At 52.4% G+C, this 22482-nt stretch overlaps 1 protein-coding gene across 1 annotated transcript in view; it reads right to left on the reverse strand.

Annotated features, from left to right (window-relative positions):
- Positions 1-3348: 3348 nt before the first annotated feature.
- Positions 3349-22482, reverse strand: part of MED26 (mediator complex subunit 26) — a gene marked incomplete at its 5' end in the record, with an annotated part of 37993 nt that continues 18859 nt past the window's right edge. The window contains 2 exons of the mRNA XM_082651679.1: positions 3349-5048; positions 5709-5783. Coding sequence (XP_082507805.1) covers positions 3396-5048; positions 5709-5783 — 1728 coding nt within the window. The 3' untranslated portion in view covers positions 3349-3395. The remainder of the gene's footprint in view (positions 5049-5708; positions 5784-22482) is intronic.

Genomic DNA, 22482 nt, shown 5'->3' on the forward strand with positions numbered 1-22482 from the left:
CCTCCCCGAGCACCCACCCCTTCCCGCCCGTCCGACGGCCCGACGCCGGGCGGGGGTGGGGCCGGACGGGAGCGGGAGCGCCAGCCAACGCCGCTCCCCATTGGCTGCCACCTCTTGCGTCACTGACACGCGCCGGCAGACGCGCCCGCCACCACGTAGCGCGCGCAGGCCCCGCCCCCTCCGGAAGCCCACGGGGGGAGGGAGGGGCCTGTCCCGGAAGCGGAAGGAAGGAACGGGGACCGTAAAGCCACAAGGGCGCTTCAAGCGGTGGGGTGGCCCGGGGGACCGGGGACGGGGGCCCAGAGCACAAGCAGGAGGGGCGGGCGGGAGCGTTAGGCCCCGCCACGTCGGTGTCCGTGAGCGGGCGATCGAGTTCGTGGGTCAAACCTCGATGTCCGGGGCTGCATCGGCGCCCCCCAGCCAGATTCCTGATGGCCGGCGGCGGACAACGAAGGTAAAAGACCAGACCTTTCGGGGAGAGAAACCGAATTGTAAAAACCTCTCCTTGGGCCAAATTCTTTCTGCAAACCGGGAGCGAACTCCCGTGGCTGGACTCCAACAGAGGGGCCAACCTCAGAGCGCCCCGGAGCACGTTCTGGGAACTCGATGTGCGCTGTGCGGTGAAACGAAGATGCTATTACCATCTTCATTTCACCGACTGACGGACCGAAGCCCAGAGAAGGGAAGCGACGTGGCTTAGATCCTCCGGCCAATTTGGGACCCGTGATAATGGCAGCCTCCTCGGGCACCTGTCTCTAGGGGATCTGCAGGAGGGAGGGGCGTGATGCTGGCCCCGACTGCTGACGCCCAAGGACCGGCTGGGATAGAGCAGCCCCAAGCCGCAACGGAGGAAAACAAAACGGTGTTTTCAGCAAGATGATCTTATACTGAAGGACTTTGTTCGAAAAATCATGTACTTCCAACTTTTGGGGGGATAGGGAATGTTAAAATTTCCTTCTACTGTGTCCTTACTTGGCAAATTAAAAAGTGACAGCCCAACTTGATCCCCAAATGTTGGTGGCAGGTCTTAGCTTAGCCTTGTGTTCTCAAAGGCAGGCAATATTTGTATCCTAGGGCTGACCAGATACTCAGACACAGGACAGGTGGTCCCTGGAGGGGGTGGGGGAGCAGTGACCTCCCTCAAAGCCTAGGCCTGAGAGGACAGGCTCATGGGATGCCAACCTGCACCCTAATAGTTTCCAGCTGTGCCTGTGACCCTTTGTCACAAGAATAATGTCACCCTCAGGATACCCACATGTCAGCTGGCCATATTACAAAGTGAGAAAACAGGCACAGTGGACTTAGGAAACTAGTTACTCCACAGCACAAATGGTCCTGCTGACATGCTTTCCTTTTTTCCACCCTAAAGTCTGATGATTTAATTTAGTCCTCACAACTCTGGGGTAGCACTTGCAGCTCCCAAATGGGGACAGGTGCACAGCAGTAAAGTGATTAGCCCAGATCCATACAGATGGTAGACGGCAGGGGCAGAGTTCAACCTCACACTGCCCTTAAAGTTACTTCACCTACTTTTTCTAGGAGTGGGTGTGTTCTGCACCACGGCTATGTCAGAATTCCCCACTGGCTCTGAAACTGTGGTTCTGGGTTGACTGAATGTTCCTGGACCCCATGGTTTGCCCTGTGGGGCTGCCCCTCTAAAGGGGTAGCTGCTTCCTTACCTGTGAAATTAAGTAGATATGGACAAGACCTATTCCAGAGTGAAAAAAACTAGAAAGCCGAAGCATACAGTTTCAGAGACAAGGGGGACGAATTAAAAGATTATCAAGGAAGTCAAGGAAGAAAAGTTATTTTTTAAAAAGTCAGCCCCAGCCAGACAGTAAGACAGCCCCAGGCCTGCATGGGGAGCTGGCAGCCTGGGGCTAGCTAGGGCCAAGGGCTAGGCTGCCAAACACAGCTTGGAGCCATGCCATTTAAGAACTACAAATATTTTAGGGGGTTAAGACAAGGTCAGTGAGACCTGGGTTGTGGAGCCGGCTTGGGAGGGCTTCTTTCTGGGGAAGATGAGGTCTGGATGGAGACAGATGTGGCCCCTTGTTCTGTCACCCAAAGCTAGCAGGTGACTCTAGAGATGGGAGAGGCATCTTGGCCCTGAGTGAATGAAAGGCAAGGTGAGGTCAGTCTCCATGCAGAAGGCTAATAGGCTGACTTTGTGACTTTGCCCTGCCCACCTCCCCATGGTCTGGCTAGCTGTGGGGCCTGAACCGTGGATATGGGGTCCAGGTCTTGGCTAATCCAGAATCCAGAAAGGGCTGATATGGCTGTAAAGGACCAAATTAAAAACAGTTCTCAGACTGGTTTGTGCAAATGTTTTTTTTTTTTATTTCCACATTTATATCACAAGGTGTCCATTTACTGGACCAAATAGCAAAGTTGCTCCCTTCTGCGTCCTGAGAACACAGAAGTCTAGGTACTGTACATTCACTAAGGCTCCTTGTTTTTGCAAATCGCATTTATGACAAATAACCATAAGGCAAACGAATCTAAAGGAATGGTTATGAGTGTTTCCAGCGTACAGACAGGTCTCTTCTCACCCAACAGTACAGCTTACACACCAGTAGCACCCACGGTTACTTTTGTGTTTTCTGGGGAGGAGACTCTAGAAAGGTGAACTTTTCTAGATATGTGCAGGAAGGGGAAAATGAAGAGGGAGGAACAAGGAACGTTATTCGTTTGATGGTCAGATGGAAGAGGGGGTAAAATAAACTCCAGAAAACTTAAATTTTTGCAGCATTTCTTTAAAAATTGGGTTGTAACTGAAACCAGATACAAATGTGTGGACGCCCAGGGAGCATGGGTCAAACTGGCTGGCAAGCTGGCCTGCCTGATGCCAGCAGCTCGCTACAGCTGAGAAGCTTCTGGCACCATGATGGAAAAGCTGGCCAGGTGGGGTGCAAACAGAGGCCACAGCGTTGCCCACTGCCTCAAACACTCAGGGCCATGTTAAAAAACAGAAAATGCAGAGATGAGATGCGTGCTTCTGTTGCTGTGTTAAAGGTAACCTCTTCCACAGGTTTTCTGTGCCTGCCTGCAACTGAGGTCCCAGCTCACCGGGGGCTGGGAAGCGTCCACACCTCTTCCGGGGTGGGGGGCTAACGCTTTTTATAGCTAGTTTGCTATAGAGTTCTGAACTCACTTTGCTGGCCTTCCTTCCACGCGGTCCTTCCTTTGCAATTTTGTTAGTAAACTGGTAGCAGCATTTCACAAAAGAAGGAGAATTTTGAGGGAAGAGCACAGAGAGACCTAGAGACTCTCGTTCCCTCTCCCTCCCACCCCAGGCCGGACCTCCCCCCACCCTCCGGATTCCCAACCACTGGAGGCGCCGGGCTCTATGGCTGACTGCAAGGTGGGAATGCACTTAGAGCCCGACAGGCCAGTCAGTCCAAGCAGACATAAGGCAGAATGTTCAACCGCCCGTCGTCGCCGTGCGGGTCAAGCGATATGCACTGCGTCCAGTCATACCAGTTACCCTGTGTGTCATGACACCCGTTCACCCCCGGCCACTGATGGGCCTGGATCCTGTCCAGATCGTCCTGCGTGACCTCACGGCTTAGCCCTGGGAGGTCCGTGGGTGGGCTGTGAGGCACCAGCACGTGCGGCTTCCGGGCCCCACGCCGAGTGCTCTCCTCCTGCTTCAGGTACTCGGACATGAAGTGGTGAGCGCCCGGGGTCTGTGCACCCGACGACGAGAGCAGGCTGCTCTGCTGGCTCAGGTAGGACTGGATGATCTCGTTGCGCGACAGCTCCTTCCAGTTCGTCTGTTCAAAAGGGCTCTGGAGGCTGGCCTTGGCCTCGGGCTTGTCCAGCTCTGTCCTCGGCTGCTCCGTGTGCACAGGGCTGTCGGCCCGCACTGGCTCTTTCTGGGTCAGAGGTTTGATCTGTCTCGTCATGGGGTCAAAGGTGAGCTTCCGCTCTTTTAACCGGACAGGCTTGACACCTGCCTCGGCCACCTGCCCGTCCAAGTTAACCGTGTAGTCACGAGGCCGGTACCTCTTCTTCTTTTTGCTGTCCGAGCCACCGGAGGAGGCAGCATCGCTGTCTGCCTTGGAGGAGTCCGGGGAGAAGCCTGCCCGGGGCAGGAGGGGCTCGGCCGGTGGCAGCCCTGCCTTGCAGCCCGACCCCGCGAGCCGCTGGTGGCCCTCAGGCTGCTCCAGCCAGCGCACCGGGCTCTCTGTGCTGGGCAGCAGCTCGAGCCGCCGCACGGGGGGCGTGGACGGCTGGGCCAGCGGAAGCGGTGACGGCACCTGTGTGGCATCGAGTGACTGGGGCCGAGGCGAGGGACTGGGCATGGAGCCCTTGTATGTGTACGGGCTCCGCTGCCGGGCAAAGGAGCCCTCGTGCCGTGAGTTCCGGGGACTGAAAGAGCAGCGAGGCGGCCCCTTGGGGTGGGGGGGACCTGGAGTCTCGTCCACCCTGTCCAGCTGCTGCAGCACCACAGCCTTCGTCTGCAAGCAGGGCCTGGGGGGCTTGCCCAGACCCGGGGAGCTGGTGTGTGGCCTCACGGCATTGACGGGGATCTTGCCACTGTGCTTGTCATTCTCGCTGTGCTCCAGGCGGCTGCCCTCGGGGCCCACGTGCCCGCTGCTGTCCAGGGGGCCGGGGAAGCTCTCAGGGCTCCCACTGATCCCATTGGTGGGAAGGGGGGACGAGTTGGCTACCAGGGAGTCGTGGCTCACTTTGGAGACCCTGGGAGGTGGCCCAGGGTGACCGAGGTCGCGCTGGTCCCCCCGGCGCTTGCGGCTGCCCAGCCTGTCCAGCCGCTGCCCGGGCAGCCTCTGGATGTCATTGCGGTTCTTCAGGTCGTGGATGCTCTTGGGCGGGCCGCCCGCCCCTGCCTCTGGCCGGCAGTTATGGGCGCCCCCGTTGGCCGAGCCGGGGGCACCCGCCAGCCCCCGCAGTGCAGCCTCATTCTGGTGCACGGGCTCGATGAGCTTCTGCCAGCTCCGCAGCAGCTTCTTGGCCCGCTTGGCGAGCTCCTCGTTCTTCGTCTTCTTGCGGACGTCGTTGATGAGCTTCCCAAGTCGGGTTTCCTACAGCCAGAGAGAGACGATGACACACTTTTAGGACAGGGACACCCCATGAAAAGGGAGCTGAGACAGAAATGGGGGGAAGGGCCCCATGTCTCTGAAATGACCCCACTGGCCCCTAAACCACTGGCCTCCCAGACACAAAACCTACGAGGATTTTGGGTCCCTTGTGACATTTAAATTCTCAACTCCCAAGTCCTCAGACTTTATGGTCCCAGAGACGGCAGTCTCAGAAGCATCATCTCACAGGCTCCCAACTCCTGGAGGCTGTGGACGGACCATTTAAGGCTACTGCAAAGCATCCTGGGGGAGCACGTTGTGGCAAAGGCAACAGCAAACAGAGGGCCCTGAGCCAGCGTCACTCACTGGAACCTCTGCTGGGCATGCACCCCAGGGTGTGCAGGGCCTCCTGCAGAGAAAGGGGCCCCAGACTAAAGCCACCCATTTCCTGCAGTGCCTGTGGGAAGATGGTACTCTTGGAGCATGTGCTGTGGGCTGGCACAGTGCAGGCCAGGAGGGCATGCCCCCCTCACTCCTCTTAAGGACCCACTGGGCCAGTGAGCAAAGTCTCTGAGGCTCCAAGAAGCCAGGAAAGACCTGGGTTGGGGCAGCCCAGGCCCGGCCCTCACTGCCCTCCCTAGTGTTCAGGCCAGAAATGCTCACCTCCAGTGCCTCTTTGGTAATGGGGTATTTCTCCAGGCTGGAGATGACTTCCTGCACCGCCACCATGTTCCGGATCTGCAAAACAAGAGCTACTGGTCAGACCCCAGGCACTTCTCCCCATGCCAGCCTGCTCTAGAATGCTCCCTTTCCCGAGAGCCAGTGGAGCCAGCATCACCAAAGCCCCCACCTCGTGCAGCCTCCTACCTGCTCCCAGGGGCCAGCATGGCACCCAGTGCACACCCTCCAGTCTGCCTCCTCTAGTGCATGGTGACCAGTTTACCATGAGCCTGTCTATGGACACGCCCACCTGTCCAAGTGGCTGTCACACAACTGAGATTCACTGTGTTTATGAAACAAGATTCCCCTTCATATGGGAGATGCACTCAAATCTGCCATCTGATGGGAGGTTGAAAGATGTATCAAATAAAGTGCACCAAGTTGAAAAGAGCCATACATAATAATCTAATCAATTTAGTTAAATTAATGAGATCTCCAGAGTTCATCTAAAGACACCACAAGGAGAGCAAAAGTCAAAGTGGGAGAAGACCAATGCCACAGGGCCCCGAGGTTCCATCTGGAGCATACAGAGAACTTGGGCCAGGAGACACGAATAGGAACTGGACAAAACAGGAAATCGTGCAGCAGTGCTCAACTCTCTTAGTCATCAGCAGATGCAGACCGAACCCACCAGTGACTGCTACACTGCATACACACCTGACAGGTGGAAATGGGGTCTGACAATACCAGGTAGTTCTGGGGTGCAGCCAACTCTGGGGAGCGATGGGGCTGTGTCTAGTCAAATCAAACACGTGCATATCTCATGACCAAGCAATTCTATCCCTCACACGATACTTGCCACGAGCCAGGCCCTGTTCTACCAAGGCCTGTTTCCACATAGCACTATCTTGTTGAATTATCACAACCTCAAGGGGAAGGTACTATTATTACCATCACACTTAATGAATGGGGATGGCACAGAAAGGTGTGGGTCATGTGGTCATATGTTATAACGACACCAATGTCTTCCAGGAGTTGAAGGAACAGACTGAGAAATTCAAGAGCACTAGAAATGAGCACACTGCAGCTTCAGTGCATTAACAAGGTGAAGTTCAAACCACGAAGGATGAAAAGTCACAGAAAATACATATTGTTGATTCCAATTACACCAAGCATCACAGCACACTCAAAAATTAACTCAAAATGAATCCCAGACCTAAATGTGAAAGCAAAAACTCTAAGGCTTCTAGAATAAACAGGAGAATACCTTTTCAACCTTGGGGTAGACAAAGATTTCTTAGGAGCCCCAAAGCACTAATATCCAAGAAAAATACAGACTGGGCAGTGAGGAGGCCAGTCCCACAGGGACGAGGCCACCCTCTCCCTGTCCCCAGCCCTGGGATTCTGGCCCTGACAGGGTCCTGGGCTTGCCACATGGCCTGTCTCCACTCCAGTGACCTCACCCTGGTATATTTAGAGCCCTGGGTCCCCACAAACTTATGAACCAGCAATCCCCGCAGAGCGAGCCCAGCGGCACAGAGTGTCCTTGTCCTTGGGCAGACACTGTCCTGCTGCCAGACAGGAGGGGGGAGGCAGAACACCTGAGCAACCCTAGGGGCTGGCAGCAAGCTGGCACTGTAGACCTCACACAGCTGGAGACCCTCCTGGAAGCTGCACAGGGGCGGGGATGCGGTAAGGCTTGCGGGCCCCACTGTCACAGCTGAGCAGCTCCTGCACTCGGGCGGGTGTGCAAGAGAGGCTTTCGGCTTTGAGGAGGCTCTCGGCCCCGTGGAAAGTGCTACGTCCTCTGCCTTCTTCTTTCTGCCCCTGCTGCGTTGAAGTTCAGGACCCCTGGGGGCTCATCCCTCTGGCTCCGCTCTGGCCCCCACTCTGGCCATGATGGCAAGGGCACTGAGCACTGTGTGGGGAGCATCACCTGGCATTCTGGAGGCAGTCAGGCCCTTGGGACCAGGAAGTGGACCAAGCCCTGCCCTCACCACACCAAACAGGCAGGAGTCCTGGGGTCTATGCAGTGCCAGGTTGGGCCTCCGGCCTCAGACACAGCAGACAGTGACACCCCGGCAGCCTGTGGCCCTTGCCTCCCACCCTCGATGAGAGGACCCTGTGCATAGCAGGGACGCCAAGGCTCAGATATAGATAGCCAAGGGGAGGCTCCCATCCAGGCTCCAGGCCTATAAAAAGTCCAGCACAGGACCCGTGGGGCAGGGAGATGGGTGTCAGGTACCAGGCAGGCCAGGGGTACCTGTGGTGAGGGCAGCATCTGAGCAGGGCCTCCCAGGGTGGACAGGAGAAGCCCCAACACCTCAGGAGATGGTGAAATGGCACCAAAGCCCTGGAGAGGGGAGAGGGGTCCAGAGCAAAGACAGTGGCATAAGTCAGGAGGCCAGGAGGACGAACAGACCCAGGGGAAGTAAGCTGGCTACACAACCTGCCTTCCATTAACTTCAGCCACTGTGGGAGCTAAACTGCTCCCACTACCCCAACAGGCCACCCTGTTGCTAGGTCCTTCCTGGCACCCATCTGTCTGAAAATACACTCACTCACGATCACAGCAGAGACCATGCCATTACTGTGTGGGGAGGAAGCCTCTGAGCTACTCCCAGGCACTGCTCTCAAAGAGGGCTTTGGGGCAGCTCTACAGGTCATAGTGCTCAAGGGTCACTCACACCCTCCTGCTGTCAGGAATAGCCTGGCACATCTGTGGCCCTTCTGTCCTTTGGATATCTCCCTTGGGATTCATTCCCAGGGAATGAAGTCAAACCAAAACTAATAAACAAAAAAACCACCTCTCAAAACTATATGCCAAACAGCTTTCCCCAAAAGGGCAGAATTCACACATGAGGGACATCTGAACACCTGCAGCCTCATCTTCTCATTAGGGCTCCTTCAACAGATACAGATTAATGTGAATTTCCTCAATAATTAGTGAAGCCAAATGTCACTTCCTTTCTACTAATGCTGACTTCCCATGTGAACTGCTCACTGTCCCAGCCCACTTACTTTCATTATTTGACTGGCCTCTTTATTGCAAGTAAATACCGTCCCAGGGTGGTGATGTCTGCCCCTGTGCACACAAGTGCCTAAATGTGCTCAGGGCTGGTGCTGCAGAGGGAGGTGTCAGGAGCGGGGAGGGCTACTCTGGAAGGGCAGGGCGCAGGTGAGGTGAGCCAGGCAGCGGGGGAGCACTCAGAGCAGAGCAAAGGCAGGGCAGGAAGTCAGTGGGCAGCCCAGGGTGTGCCCAGGTGAACACAGTCAGCTGGTGACCACTGGTGGAACTGACTCTGTCACTACTGCGCCGAGTGCTTGCGGATCCTAGACTGGAGATTCATGAGGGACAATCAGGTATCCACGGTCAGAAAGGAAAGCGAACGAACAACCATCCCAGGCAGAAAGGAGGTGAAGCAGCCAGTGTCTCCACATGGAACACACGGACACCCCCTAAACTGGCCTCCTCCAGGCCGGCTCAGGGAGAGGAGAGAAAGAACCCTCCTCAAACTGTCCTCACTCACACCTCAGGGACGCCCAGGGGCACACGCTGGGAGGCGGGGAGGGAACGCTCCTCACCACTGACCCAGTTCCCAGGGTTCTTATGCAGACCTCCCACCACGTGAGAACCAAGGGCAGGCGGGGAAGCAGCAAGGCCGACCTTCTAGTGAGCCCCTCATCACTTGCTAAGTCACTACTCCAGCCAGCCTAACCCACGACATTTGCTGCTCAACTCACGGGAGGAAGGAAGGGGCGCTGGACACGCACAGGTGACAGGACCAAGGCAGGACAGCAGCCCTCAGAAGCAGCCTGGGTAAAAGTGTGGACTACACAGTGCAGGATGCCACCACTCCCACATCACACGTCTGAAAACTGTTCTGTGAACTGGTTCAGTGGTCTGAACCTGGATCCACGTGCAGAGGTGGGGACGGCTCAGGGGGGACAGACCCACCACTGACCAGCCTCCTCCTCGTGGTAATTCAGGGGATAGGCCCAGGCCCTGAGTAATTACCACCCTGTGGGGGATTTCCAGCCCTGATGTGAAACAAGGAACTGAGACTTCTTTAGAGTCCGCAAGGCCCCTTGCTCACTGCTCCCTTTTCTCCAGGCATCAAGGGCTCCTGCTCCACCCGAAATCCCCAATCTCTCACTAATTAAGCTGGACCTGTGCAGCCCTGGTGGCAAAGAGGAAACCCTGTACTCCCCAAGTCCAAGCACTGGTGAGACTCAAGGGCAGTAAGCCAGGGCAGGCCCACCCAGCCTGACTCTTCACAGGACCACTACTTGTTGGGTTCCTCCAGGGGCCAAGGTCTCTAGCTTTTCTCCCTTGAAACTCTACTTTACAGATAAGAAAAAACTGAGGGTCCAGGAAGGTAAAAGAGGTCCAGTGCTCACCACGCAGCTAGAAGGCAGTGGAGTGTGGCTTTATGCTAGCCTGGCACAGGGTCTGCCCAACACACACGGCCCAGCTGGTGCTTTACTAGGTAGGGTGAGGGAGGGCACCCAGACACCACCAGGCTGGTGATGCTGGCATCCCACCCACACACTCTCCCCGACTTGCCACAGCAGGGAAATGCACAGGTTACAAGAGTTCCACACAGGGCTGGCTTCATGCCCAGCAGCACCTATGGATGGCCAGGCTGCCTCTGTCTACCCCCAGGGTGCACTGGAGCCAGAGAGGTCCCCACGCCCACCCACAACATCAGGGGCTTGAGCCCACCCTCAACGCTTGCCCTAAGCTGCAGGACACTTGGTAAATGACAATGGCACTGGAGCCTCTCCCTGCCAGGCCCTGGAAGGAAATGGCACACACCGAGGATGGACTCACCCCACCTGTCTAGCCAGGCCCTGACCACACTGTGGCCCTGCATCTATGCAGCACAGCCCACACCAACTCCTTCAGTGGGCTCAAAGCCCGCCGGGTCAGCAGCAAAAACTAGTTCGCTTTAAAACCAACCATGTGTAAGTCACTTTTTTTTCTTTTTCTTTTTAAAGCAGAATAGTCTAGACTAGAATTTACAAAACCCACTTAGCTCGAAAGGCTTTGGAAGTGTTCATCAGCAAGCAAGCTGTCCTTCCAAACCAAAACACGACACAGATGGCACCCAGAAGCAAGCAAACCTCGAGCCTTTCAATGTGCTGAGCATTGTAAGGCCATCCTTGGCTGAGTCACTGTGCCCTGCAAGCCACACAGTGGGCGTCAGTCGTGTCCACGTGGATGAAAGAGGCTTTGCCAGGCGAGTGCGTATCTGTGATTTGGTTCCAGTCTCACTCTTTTCAGCCACAGCAAGTCTTCCCGCTTCTGATGAACTCCACATGTTCCCAAGGTGGGTGCTATTCTGTGACTCTAACTGCTTCTACTGCAAGTCAGTGCAAGAGGCGGTGCCTGCATCTCCCAGAGAGCCTGGCGGTGACCAGCCCGTGTCCCACCCCATCTCCCTGAGCGAGGAAAAGAAGTCAATGTGCCTTGATTTTACCTCTCAGGTCGGAAGGTGCAGCCTCCTGGCCCTGTTCTGCCTTGCCTGGTACCACAGCCAGGCAGGAGCCAGGGGAACCTCCCTCAGGCAGGTGTCATGCCAGCACCCTGCCTGGCAAAGCTGCCTTCCTCTGCCAGGACCCCATGGGAATCTCGCACTCACAAGGGTGAAGTTTCTCTCATTCACGGCTTCTGAGAGGAAGAACGACACTGGGGCAGGGGCTGTGTCTCAGCCGCAGCCACCAAGCTCACCACTTGCAAAAGCACAAAAGCACTTCCTCATCGGTGGGGCCCATCTGCTCCCCAGGAGCATCCACAGCTGGAGGATGGCCACTGCCTGCGTGGCCCTGACTGTTGTACACTCACAGCCCGCAGAGCGCCCATGGCCAGAGCAGCCGATTGCAGCTGCAACTTGGCCCAGAGGCAGCACGCAGAGCACTGCTTGCACCTAATGAGCAGCCCAGGAAGAGGAAGCCCAGGGCCTAGGACAGCAGCCATGAGCGGCTACCATCCGTGGGACCTCTCCGAGAGGCTTGCAGAGGTGAGAAAGGGCCCTCTCCACAGTGCTGGTCCTCTCTCTCAACTGTCCCAGCAGCTCTTCCCAACAAAACTACAAACTTAAATGCTCTTGAACTCTGAATCAGGTCAACATACAATTCTTGTTGTAATTCAGCCCTTTCTGAGAGCACAAGAGCTCTCAACATGTCATCTGGGAGCTGGTTCATTCCTACACTGATACAACTGGATAGTCAGAAAGCCAAGCAGAGCGTTTTCTATCTGCATCCATGCTCGCAGAAGGGTCCAGGTGGCAGTGCATCTGATGACAGCACGCCGGGTGAGGTTTCCTCCCTCTCAGCCGTGCTCTCGTGGGAACAGCCAGTAAGAATACTAGCTGCGCAAGACGAAACACCCGACGCCCAGGGGAGGGGCACACACAGTGCTCGGCCCCCACACACGTAGAATACAGGCGATCCAAAACTAGAACAAACCAGCTTTTTAGGAAGTGATGGGGCCAACCTCCAAGAGAATGCTAAGTGAAACAGCGAGGTGACAGCAGTGCACTCTTGTGCTGCCGGTGAAAAACGCCTGGTGCTGTGGCTGGGCAGAGAAGCAGCCGGGGCTGGGCAGAGAAGCAGCCGGGCCAGACCTGGCTTCCAATGCTGGTCCAACTAATAAGACTTAAAGCAAGACCAGCCACCAACCTGAGCCCAGCTCTCCCTCTGGCAGCCGGAAAGCCTGGGCGGAATGTTGGGAAAACCACAGACTGTGTTTGTAGATCCTCAGTGGCACACTGACCACCATCCTGGGAGACTGTGCCCACAGTGGTCAGGCCAGGAGAGGGTCCTGTGCACTGTCCGCCAGGCCGCTCTGGGGTTTCTAAGATCCCTTCAGGCAGCACAGTGCCTAGTGTGGCGCCAAAAGTCTGCCAGTCTGCTCCTGGGCTGCTATAGGATCCTGAGAACAGGGGATATCCTAGAATTTCCCTCAACAAGTCACCAAATGCAGGCCCGGAGGATGCAGGAAGGGCTGGTTATGGCCCAGTCCTGAGGCATATGTAGAAATGGCCAGTGGCAAGGACAGAAGTAACAGGTGAGGCACCACAACTGAGGCTCAGCTGAGCGGCCAGGAGCACCAAAGTGGCGATATCAAGCAGGCTCCTTTAGGACATGAGAAGGACTATGGAGAAGAGAGCCAAGGACATACCCCTTCTCAGAGGGCCTCAAGCCCAGAACTAGTCCCAGAACCTGAGGCTGCCAAGCCTAGATGGGTAAAAGTGACCACACCCACAACCGATGACCAGGACTCCGGTGGTAAGCAGTAAGAGTGTGCTACAGACACGTGACTGACTCGCAGGGTCTGGTGGCCCTCACTTTCCTGGGCACTCCACACGGGGTCACCAATGTCTGTTCTGAGCTGGGTGGATGTGAAAAGAGTAACAGGAACTGCCAGAGCCTGGGTGGGGGCCACACTGGTTAAGTCATTTGGTGAGTCACAGGGTTAAGTACGGAGGAGCCCATGTCACCTTCCACAGAACAGGAATCTGTGAGATCCGCAAACTCACCAGGCCCTAAAAGTAATTGAGGGAGGGTATGCCTGTCCTACATGACACAGCAACCATCAGGCAGGACATGGTCTAATGGGCTGCGTGAACTCCATATCACATGCTCCAGGGCAAAAAGCACCAGAGAAGACTGTACACAGGAGTTGAGCAGAGAGCTCTGAGCCCACCCACCTATTCCCTCAGCCACTAAGTGGGAAGATGACAGAAGCTTCCTACAGGCTCCTGGGAGGGGGACAAGAGATACACACATGAACACCCAGGACAGGGCCTGGCTGGCACACAGTAAGCGCTCAAGAAAGGGGGTCACCACAGAGCCTGTCATGGGACTTGAGAGGGATCAGGTTCAAGGCCACCTCTTTCCCCCACCTGCTGCCCTGGGCTCTGTGTGGAGCTAGAAGAACAGCAGTGGGCATGGGGACTTTCTCAGTGGGCATTCCTGCAACAGGGGCCACCGTGGAGAAGACCAAGGACATCGTCACATGGAACAGGAAGGTAAGTCTGTGCACTGTATCAAACATCATGTAAGGATGAACACTCATACCCCAGGACCCAGCAATTCCACTCTGGGGTAGGGACCAACAGAAATGTGAGCATGCATGTGCTGAGAATGGTCAGAGCAGCCATATTCAGAACAGCCCCATCTGAAAACCACCCACGTGGCCACCAACAGTATAATGGATGACTAAATCATGGTCTAGCCATTCAACGTCGAATGAACACATTACTGCTACTCACAACATCGAAGATAAATCTCAAAACAGGCTGAGTGAAAAAGCCAGATACAAAAGAATACATTCTGTACTGGATTGGAAGCTCAAAAGCAGGCAAGACTTGTCCATGGTGACGGAAGTCAGGGAAGTTGGGGGTGCAGAGACACTAGGAGAGGGAACAAGAATGGCTTCTGGGGAGAAGCTCTATTCCATGACCTGGGTAGGGGTTTCTAGGGTATGTTCACTTCATAAACGTTCACTGAGATGTAATACTTACAACTTGTGTACTTTTCTGGATATATGCTACACTTTAATGAAAAATTGGTCTTAGAGGCCATCCCATCCTAGAAACAGATGCCAGCGCTACTGGGGTTGAAAAGGAGGGAGAGGTGTTGGCGAGCCAGCCCCTCACCCCCCACTCGGCAGCAGAGACCCTCTCAAGGTCTGAGAACTACCGCACCAGGAGCCCAGGCTACCTCTGAGATACCCAGTGTGTGCGACGCTTCACAGCTCACAGAGAAAGGTGTCCACACGCTCCTATCCTGGGCAGAGGCCAGTCTGAGGAAAACAAGGGCGCTCTTTAGGTTCCATGGAAGGAGCACCGAGCAGGTCAGAGTCCCCAGGAAGGAGCAAGCTCTAAAGTTACTGGAGAGAGGCAGGCAGGCAGGCAGCAACCACTGCCTGGGCATTACTAGCCAGCATCCTGGGTGGGTGGGCAGGCGGGCCTCTGTCTCCTACCACACAGTGGTTCTCTCCTGAGACCACAGACTTCCAAAGTAGGTGTTATGCCACTTCCACAATGAGGAAGCCAGGGTGCCCATTACACACCTGGCCACAGTTTCATTACTAACCTAACCTGCTAATCCTGTGCAGTTAGCCCATACCTGCCTCCACACAACAGGCCATCAGCAAGTCGTATTGGTGACAAGGGCAGAAACAGCTGGCTCAAGGGAGAACAGTGGAACAATTTGGATGAGGAAAATTCTGCATGCCTACACCAGGAATGAAGATAGCAAAGAAAGACTAGATATTAAAGTGGGGGAGGCAGATAACATTCAAAACTCAACTTTATCTGCCATATTAAGAGGCCAAAAATGAAAAGCCTTATGATCATTTCAATAGATGTAGAAAAAACATTTGACAAAATTAAACATCCATTCCTGATGAAAACTCTCAGTTGGCTAGGAGTGGAAGAGAACTTCCTCAGCTTGATAATACCCACGGCTAACATCATACATGATGGTGAAGGGCTGAATGTTTTCCCCCAGAAACAGGTACAAAACAAGGACATGTGCTCACCACTTCTATTCAGTCTCATCAGGAGATTCCAGCTAGTGCAATAAGGCAAGGAAAAGAGATAAAGAAAGGGAGGGAGGGAGGGAGGGAGGAAGAAAAACCATCCAGTTTGGAAAGGGGGAAGTAAAACTGTCTTTATTCACAAATAACAGAACAGTCTATATAGAAAATCTTATAGAATCTACAAAATAAGAATAAGTGAGTTTAGCAAGGTGGCAGGATATAAGTTCAATATAAAATTCCACTGTATTTCTATATGCAAGCAACAAACATTCAGAAACTGAAAATTTAAAAACCAATTCCATTTACAATAGCAATTAAAACTATGAAGAAAATAGATAGCTAGTGGGAAGTAGCTGCATAGCACAGGGAGACCAGCTCAGTGCTTTGTGTCTACCTAGAGGGGTGGAACAGGGAGGATGGGAGGGAGGCTCAAGAGGGAGGAGATATGGGGATATATGTATATGTATGGCTGATTCACTTTGTTATACAGCAGAAACTAACACACCATTGTAAAGCAATTATACTCCAATAAAGATGTTAAAAAAAAAACAACTATGAAGAACTTACAGATAAATTTGACAAAAGATGTAAGACCTCAACACTGAAAAGTACCAAACATGGCTGAGGGACACTACGAGAGGCCTCAATTAATGGAAAGATATACCAAGTTAATAGCATGGAAGAGTCAATATTGTTAAGATGTCAGTTCTCCCCCAAACTGATCTATAGATTCAATGCAATCCCAATCGGAATTCCAGCAGGGTCTTTGGGAGAGATTGACAAGTTGATTCTAAAATGTATATGGAAACGCAAAGGTCCTAGAATAGCTAACAAACTTTGAAAAAAAGAAAATCAGAAGCCCCCATTATCTGATTTTTAAGACATTATGTAGTCAAGACAGTGTGGTATTAGAGCAAAAACAAACAAACAGATCAATGGAACAGAGTAGAGTCCATTTAACAGGTCCACACATACATGGGCAGCTGATTCTTAACAATAGTGGTAAGGCAATTCAGAAGTGAACGAATAATCTTTCAACAAATAGTGCTGGAATAACTGGATAGCCATAGGCAAAAAACAACAACACTGAAACAAAACATCAAATCCTTGACCTCTATCTCATAAGACATACGAAAATTAACACGAAATGGATCATAAACCTAAATATAAGAGTTAAAACTACATAATATACAGAAGAAAACACAGGAGGAAAATCTTAGTGACCTTGGGTTTAAAAGGCAAAGACTTTAGTAATATGAAACAAAAAGTACAAACTATAGAGAAAACAAACTGGATTTCACCAAAATTGAAAATCTTTGCCCTTCAAAGGATGACACTGTTATGAAAATGGAAAGGCAAGCCACCACTGGGAGAAAATATACATGAATCATACATCTAAGAAAGGACTTGTCTCTAGAATATATAAAAATCTCTTTCAATTCAATAATTAGGCAAAGAACCCAAGGGGGAAAAAATGCTCAGCACTATTAGCCATCAGGGAAATTCAAATTTAAAACACCATGAGATACCACTACATACCTATTAAAATAGCTAAAATTAAAAAAGATTGACCACATGGAGTGCTCATCAAAATGTGGGACAACTGAAACTCTCATACACTGCTGGTGGGGTGGGAGTATAACATGGTATAATCACCTTGGAAGACATTTTGACAGATTATTAAGCAACCCAAAAGTCCATCAACACAAGAATGGATAAACAAATTGTAGTATATCCATAAAATTAAATGTTAGCAACAGAAAAGAATGAACTATTCATATATATACAACATGAATGAATCTCAAAATAAATATTAATGAAAGAAGAGCCCAGACACCACCCTGCCAAAAAAGTACATACTGCATGATTTCACAAAATTCTAGAAAAGGCTAATTAATCTACAGTGACAGTAAATCAGCAGTTGCCTGGGGATGGGGGTGGGCTGAAGGGAAGATTACAATGGGACAAGAAAAAACTTTTGGAAATATCTATTACCATGACTGTGATGATGGCTTCTCAGGTGTATTTACAGATCAAAATATATCTAATTGTACACTTTAAGTGTGCACAGTTTATTGTATGTCAATTATACCTCAGAGTTGTAAAGCAACTATGGAGGCAGATGACAGGTGCAACAGGTCCTAGAAAAAGGAGGAGGGGTGGGAGGCAAAGAGAAGGAACACTTCTTTGTTGGAGGTTAGGCATCAGATGCCCCTCCTGGGCTCAGCCCTCCCTGGGGAGGAAGGTCAGACAGAAAGTTCCTTCCCCCCTCATGAAGATGAAATGAAGAAGCCTGTCATGCCTGGGCCTCCCAGGGGTATCATGAGGACTGCATGACAAAGGCACGTGTGTATAACGCACTCCTAAAAGCAGCAGGCATCAATCCATATATATGTTTTTTTCCTGGACATTCTGCTTGCCCCTGCAACACCTGTGCATCAACAGACTGCACATCCTAACTGTGGGCTTGGAAAAGGTGACTCCTGGCTTTCCTTCAGAAAACGCACTATGGCTGGAGCTGGGTGACAGTGTCTTATAGGTTGTGAAATGAAAGGCTCACTAGCCGCCGAGGACTGAACTTCAGGACATGTGCCCTCCTCAGCCTGCCTGTGGGGTTTTGTCATACTTCAACTGGAAACCCAGGAGAGGGAGCCAACTTCCCATGCTCACATGGGAAAGGCCAGTGGCCACAAATATCTACAGAAAGTCTTAGGCAAACAGCAGTCTGTTCTCCCCTCAAACAGTTGGTGTGAGCGATAACCTGTCTCCATCCTCCTGACATGAAAACGGCCTCAAAGCATCTGACAGCTTTTTTTCCCCCCTCACTCTTCATGGTTTTCTGCAATGTATTAAGCTTCTGTGACTGAAAGTGTCTGAAATCCTGACTTCCCTCAAGACAACTGAGCTAGACCCTTACTACTCTCAAGTGTGAGTGAATGGATGAATGAATGAATGAAGGACGGATAGATAAATGAAGCCCCATCTTACTGTCCTTGGTTGCTGGGCACCATGTTTACTCCAATATTATAAACATCTCAGGGGTCTCCCTCTGCAGCAAGTCAGGATGTGCAGTCACCAAGTAAGTATCTCGAGAGCAAACAGGCCTTGTCCAGTTTCCAGCTGTCATCTGTACTGGCCACCCCACAAGGCTCATGGGAACAGGGAGGTGACTCTCAGTGCTCCTCACACAACCCCCATGGAAGACAAGGCCAAGGGTACCATGGCTGGGTGGCCGGCAGAGGGAAAGCTGAGGCAAGGGCAGGAGAAGGCTGTGACCAGGGTGGCACAGGCTCTGATACTGCTCCAGGCAAACACGTTTGCTCAGCAGGGCCCAATGGCTTTGGAGAGAGTCTCCCATTTTCAACACAGTTGTCCTAGACGTCACCACAACCACAAATACTTTCTCCAAATTACCTTCTTGGCCACCCTGAAATGATTCCAATGGGTTACATAAAGCAGGAGCAAGGAAAGCCAGGTGAGAATTTTGTGGAGGCAACATTAAAGCAATGGGGGGAACCAAACATCACAATCCACCATGGTAATTCAGTGACAGCATGATCCACAATCAGCAGCACTGCATGGCATGGCGGATGAGTGGAAGTTTGCTGGTAGAAGGTGATGGAGGACCACCACGGCTCCCGAGGTCACTTGCTACCAAAAGCCAAACCAGCCGCTTCCTCCCAACCTTCCTTGCTGGGGACCCTGGGAAAGCATGACACCCAACAGCAGCCCCCGCTGGGCTGGCGTGGACCCCCATCGGCACTGCTTGCCTCACCCCAAACCACCTGCATCCCACAGGGCAAGGGGTGGCAAAATGGATCCTGAGGACAAGAGCCTGCCCCATGGCTAAATGTCACAGGACAGCCCTGCAGCGAGACACGAGGTCCCGGTCATCAAAAGTCCAAGGCAAGGCGGGACCCCAGCTGGGTTCCAGGAGAAGCACCATAGCAGCTTTCCCTTGCTTTAAACATACCAGGCAGAGAATACTGAGGAGCACTGGGAACACAGAGGATTTCCATTTTTACTGTATTTCCTTCGGTGTATCATTTTCTAACATTACTTTCTCACTATTTTAAACCTATTTTTTGAAACTTTTTTAAAGGTCTGTTTTTGCCCCTTTTCATAATCACCATACAGGTAGATACCAAACACGACTGACCATGGCAACTAGGTGAGGAAACAGAGCACAAGTTTTTACTAAAACCTACATTAACATTAAAAAGGAAATTAAAAAGGAGCTCTACGTCACCCCTACCTGTCACTGCACCAAAACTGCTCTGCCCAGGCAACTTTTCACCAAAGCCAAGGACCCGTCAGCCCTGCCTCGTCTCATCTCTCGGACCCTGAGCAAATCCTGACATCCCTCCACACGCTCACCTTCTTCCTCTTGGAGCTCTTCAAGGCACAACCCGAGACCCTTTCCTTCTCTCACTCCACTTCTCCACTGCCTGAGCAGTCCCACCCCCAGGCAGCTCCACATCTGCATCTGGGGCCCAGGTGCCACCTCTGGACCCACCTGGCAGCACTTCTGCATCTCAAAGGCACTGAGGGTGTCTAGGTACCACTGGCTGACTCCATCCCTCCCCACCCTCAGAGGTGGGGCAGGACCCTCGGAGCAGGCAAGCCCCCTTTTCCCTCACCTCCAAATAAACACATTCACACTAGCCCAGTTAGGCATGTCTTCTTTGGACCCTGATTTCAACCCCGAAATGGTGGACCTGAGCCCACCTCCTGGCCAACTTGTGACGGGCACTTTGTCTGAGTGTGCCCACATCCGGTCCCGTAACTTTTTATGCAGACTGACCATGTCTGACCTAACACAGTGCTGACCGGGCTCACGGATGGGGACCTGAGGCTTCATGGTGCCCAAGTTCTTCACCCTAAATATCTCGAGTTCTCCTCCGCCCACTTTGGTCTTCCTTTTCTCTGAGAGTATCTTCTAGGCCACTACCTTTGTCACTCTTGAAACACAACAGCCCCAGGAGGCAGATGACAACATCATGGCTCAGGTCTGACCCCAGAGGCCAAGCTCTGCAGGACTGTCTCCCCTGAGCCCCTCAAGTCCCCCGAGCCCCCACCAGCCTAAGCCATGGTCACGTTTCTCTGGCTGACCTTCCTGCTCTTGTCCAGAGCCTGCAACAATTATGTAGTTGAAATTGCATCACAGATACTGTTTTTTTTTTCGTTGAACACTTCTTCCTGTTGTTACATAATCTTCATAATGATCTTGTTTAACAGCCAAACGTCCCATTAATGCATCATTTCCTTGACCTTCTCCAACTGCTGGGCATCCCATTTCCTTCCGGGTTCCCCTACTGCAACCAATCTTGCAAAGATCATCTTCACACGTACGACTTCCTTCTCTCATTTTTCCCTCAGAAATAAATTCTCAGGTGTTAAACTCTGTCTTAAGGGTCCAAATACTTTTATGGCAACTGGTTCTGCCTCAGCTATTTTTCACTCCCACCTTACACTATGCAATGACCCCATCACGAAGGGGAGGAAGAAAGCAGGGTTGAATCTGATGTACCCTGCACAGGGTCCCCAAGAGGCGGGCCCACCTGTCTGGCAAACTGCCCTCAAATGTCGGAGCTGTTATCCTGCCCTTGTCATCTATCCCTTGACTCCACCAGCAGGGAAGGGAGAGAGAACCCAGTGCACACAACTCTCCAGGACCGGCACTGAGACCACTCTGCTCACAACTGCTGACCGCTTCCTTGCACAGAAATGGGAGAGAACTGGGCCCCCTGCCTGCTGGCTCTAACTCAGAGGCTGTTGGGAAGACAGGCAAGGATTAACGCGACTGTCACTCTACCTGGGGAGGGCTCTAACAGCCCTGAAGGGACACAATGGCACAGGGTTGGGGGTAGGGGGTGTGGATAGGAGCAAATATGGCATTAGCCTTGCTGAAACCTAGAGCAATTTTTACAGCCCAGTGGTGAGGTTACCAAGAGTGACTCTGAGATCTGCAAGGAGAACACAGCCAGAAGACAGAGCTGCCGTTTCCAAGGAGAAGGGCACCCTGCACACACTGAGAGGGAATGGCTGTCTCCAACATTAGGAAAACCTTGGATGCAGGAGCCAAAATCATTCAGACTGCACACTGAAACTGCCGCAGCCAACAAAGACAAGACACCAGAGTTCATTCACCAGCTATGTATTTACCAGGAAAATAAAAATGTATACATGCTGAGGAGGAACTCAGGGAGCAGAGGGAGCTGGAGGGACTTACATTCAGGGTGCGGAAGGCAGGCGACAGACAAGCAAACAGGACAAGGTGACTGTACTGAAAGCTATGAAGAAAATAACCAATGTGACATGCTAGAGGAAGGCTTCCTCCAGAGCCTGGGCCAGGAGGGGTGGTCGCCTCAGCTTGGAGCCCCAGAGAGAACCTGGGGCAGCAAAGGGTCTGGAGCAGACTTCTGGCCCCACCCCACCTTCAGAACAGCTGGCTCATCGTGTACTCGTAAGGGGCTCCAAGCATGGCCTCCATGACACTCGAGCCAAGAGAACCATCCCAGCAGCCAGCTGCAAAGGCACTGATGCCATCTTGGACAAGGAGCCTGTGGCCTGCAGCCCAGATCCAAGCAGGACAGGGGTAGGGACTCTGCCCAAGAGTGTGCTGGAGCCAGCTCACACCAGCCCATGAGAGCCTGTGGTGAAGCTTTCAGGAATCTTGGGAGCCAGATGTTAAACACAGCCATTGTTAAAAATGCAATGGTAAGGTTGGGACTGACCACCTGAAGGCTGCTGTGGGCAGCTAGTTATCTCCTGCCTGGCAGCATTCTAAATTTTCTAGAAAAGTGACATAACTGGGTTTTTATAGAAAACCTCCATTTGTATTTCTGTAGCTAATTCCAGTTTTAAAAACACTGTACTAAGAAACGACACAAATCCTTGAGCTCTACCCAGCTCACAAACACCTCTGTTTATACCTCAGGGTCAGGTACATGGTAGACACTAATAGCATTAAAACTGCACAAGCAGACCCATGTGCCAGGTGCTGTTCTAGACGTGTGAAGTGTATTAACTCATTTAATCTTCAAAACAACCTCGGGAGATAGGTATTATTACTTCCCCCGTTTTCTGTATAAGGGCAGTGACACTCCAAGATGTTAGGTAACTTGCCCAAGGCCGCACAGATAATAAGGCACGGAGCCAGGATCAGGTCCAGGCAGTCTGGCTCCAGAGTTGGTGCTTGTAAGCTTTGTTTAGTTCCTGAAA

This window comes from Grampus griseus (genome assembly GCF_964374135.1).
Source record: "Grampus griseus genome assembly, chromosome: 3".
NCBI lineage: Eukaryota > Metazoa > Chordata > Mammalia > Artiodactyla > Delphinidae > Grampus > Grampus griseus.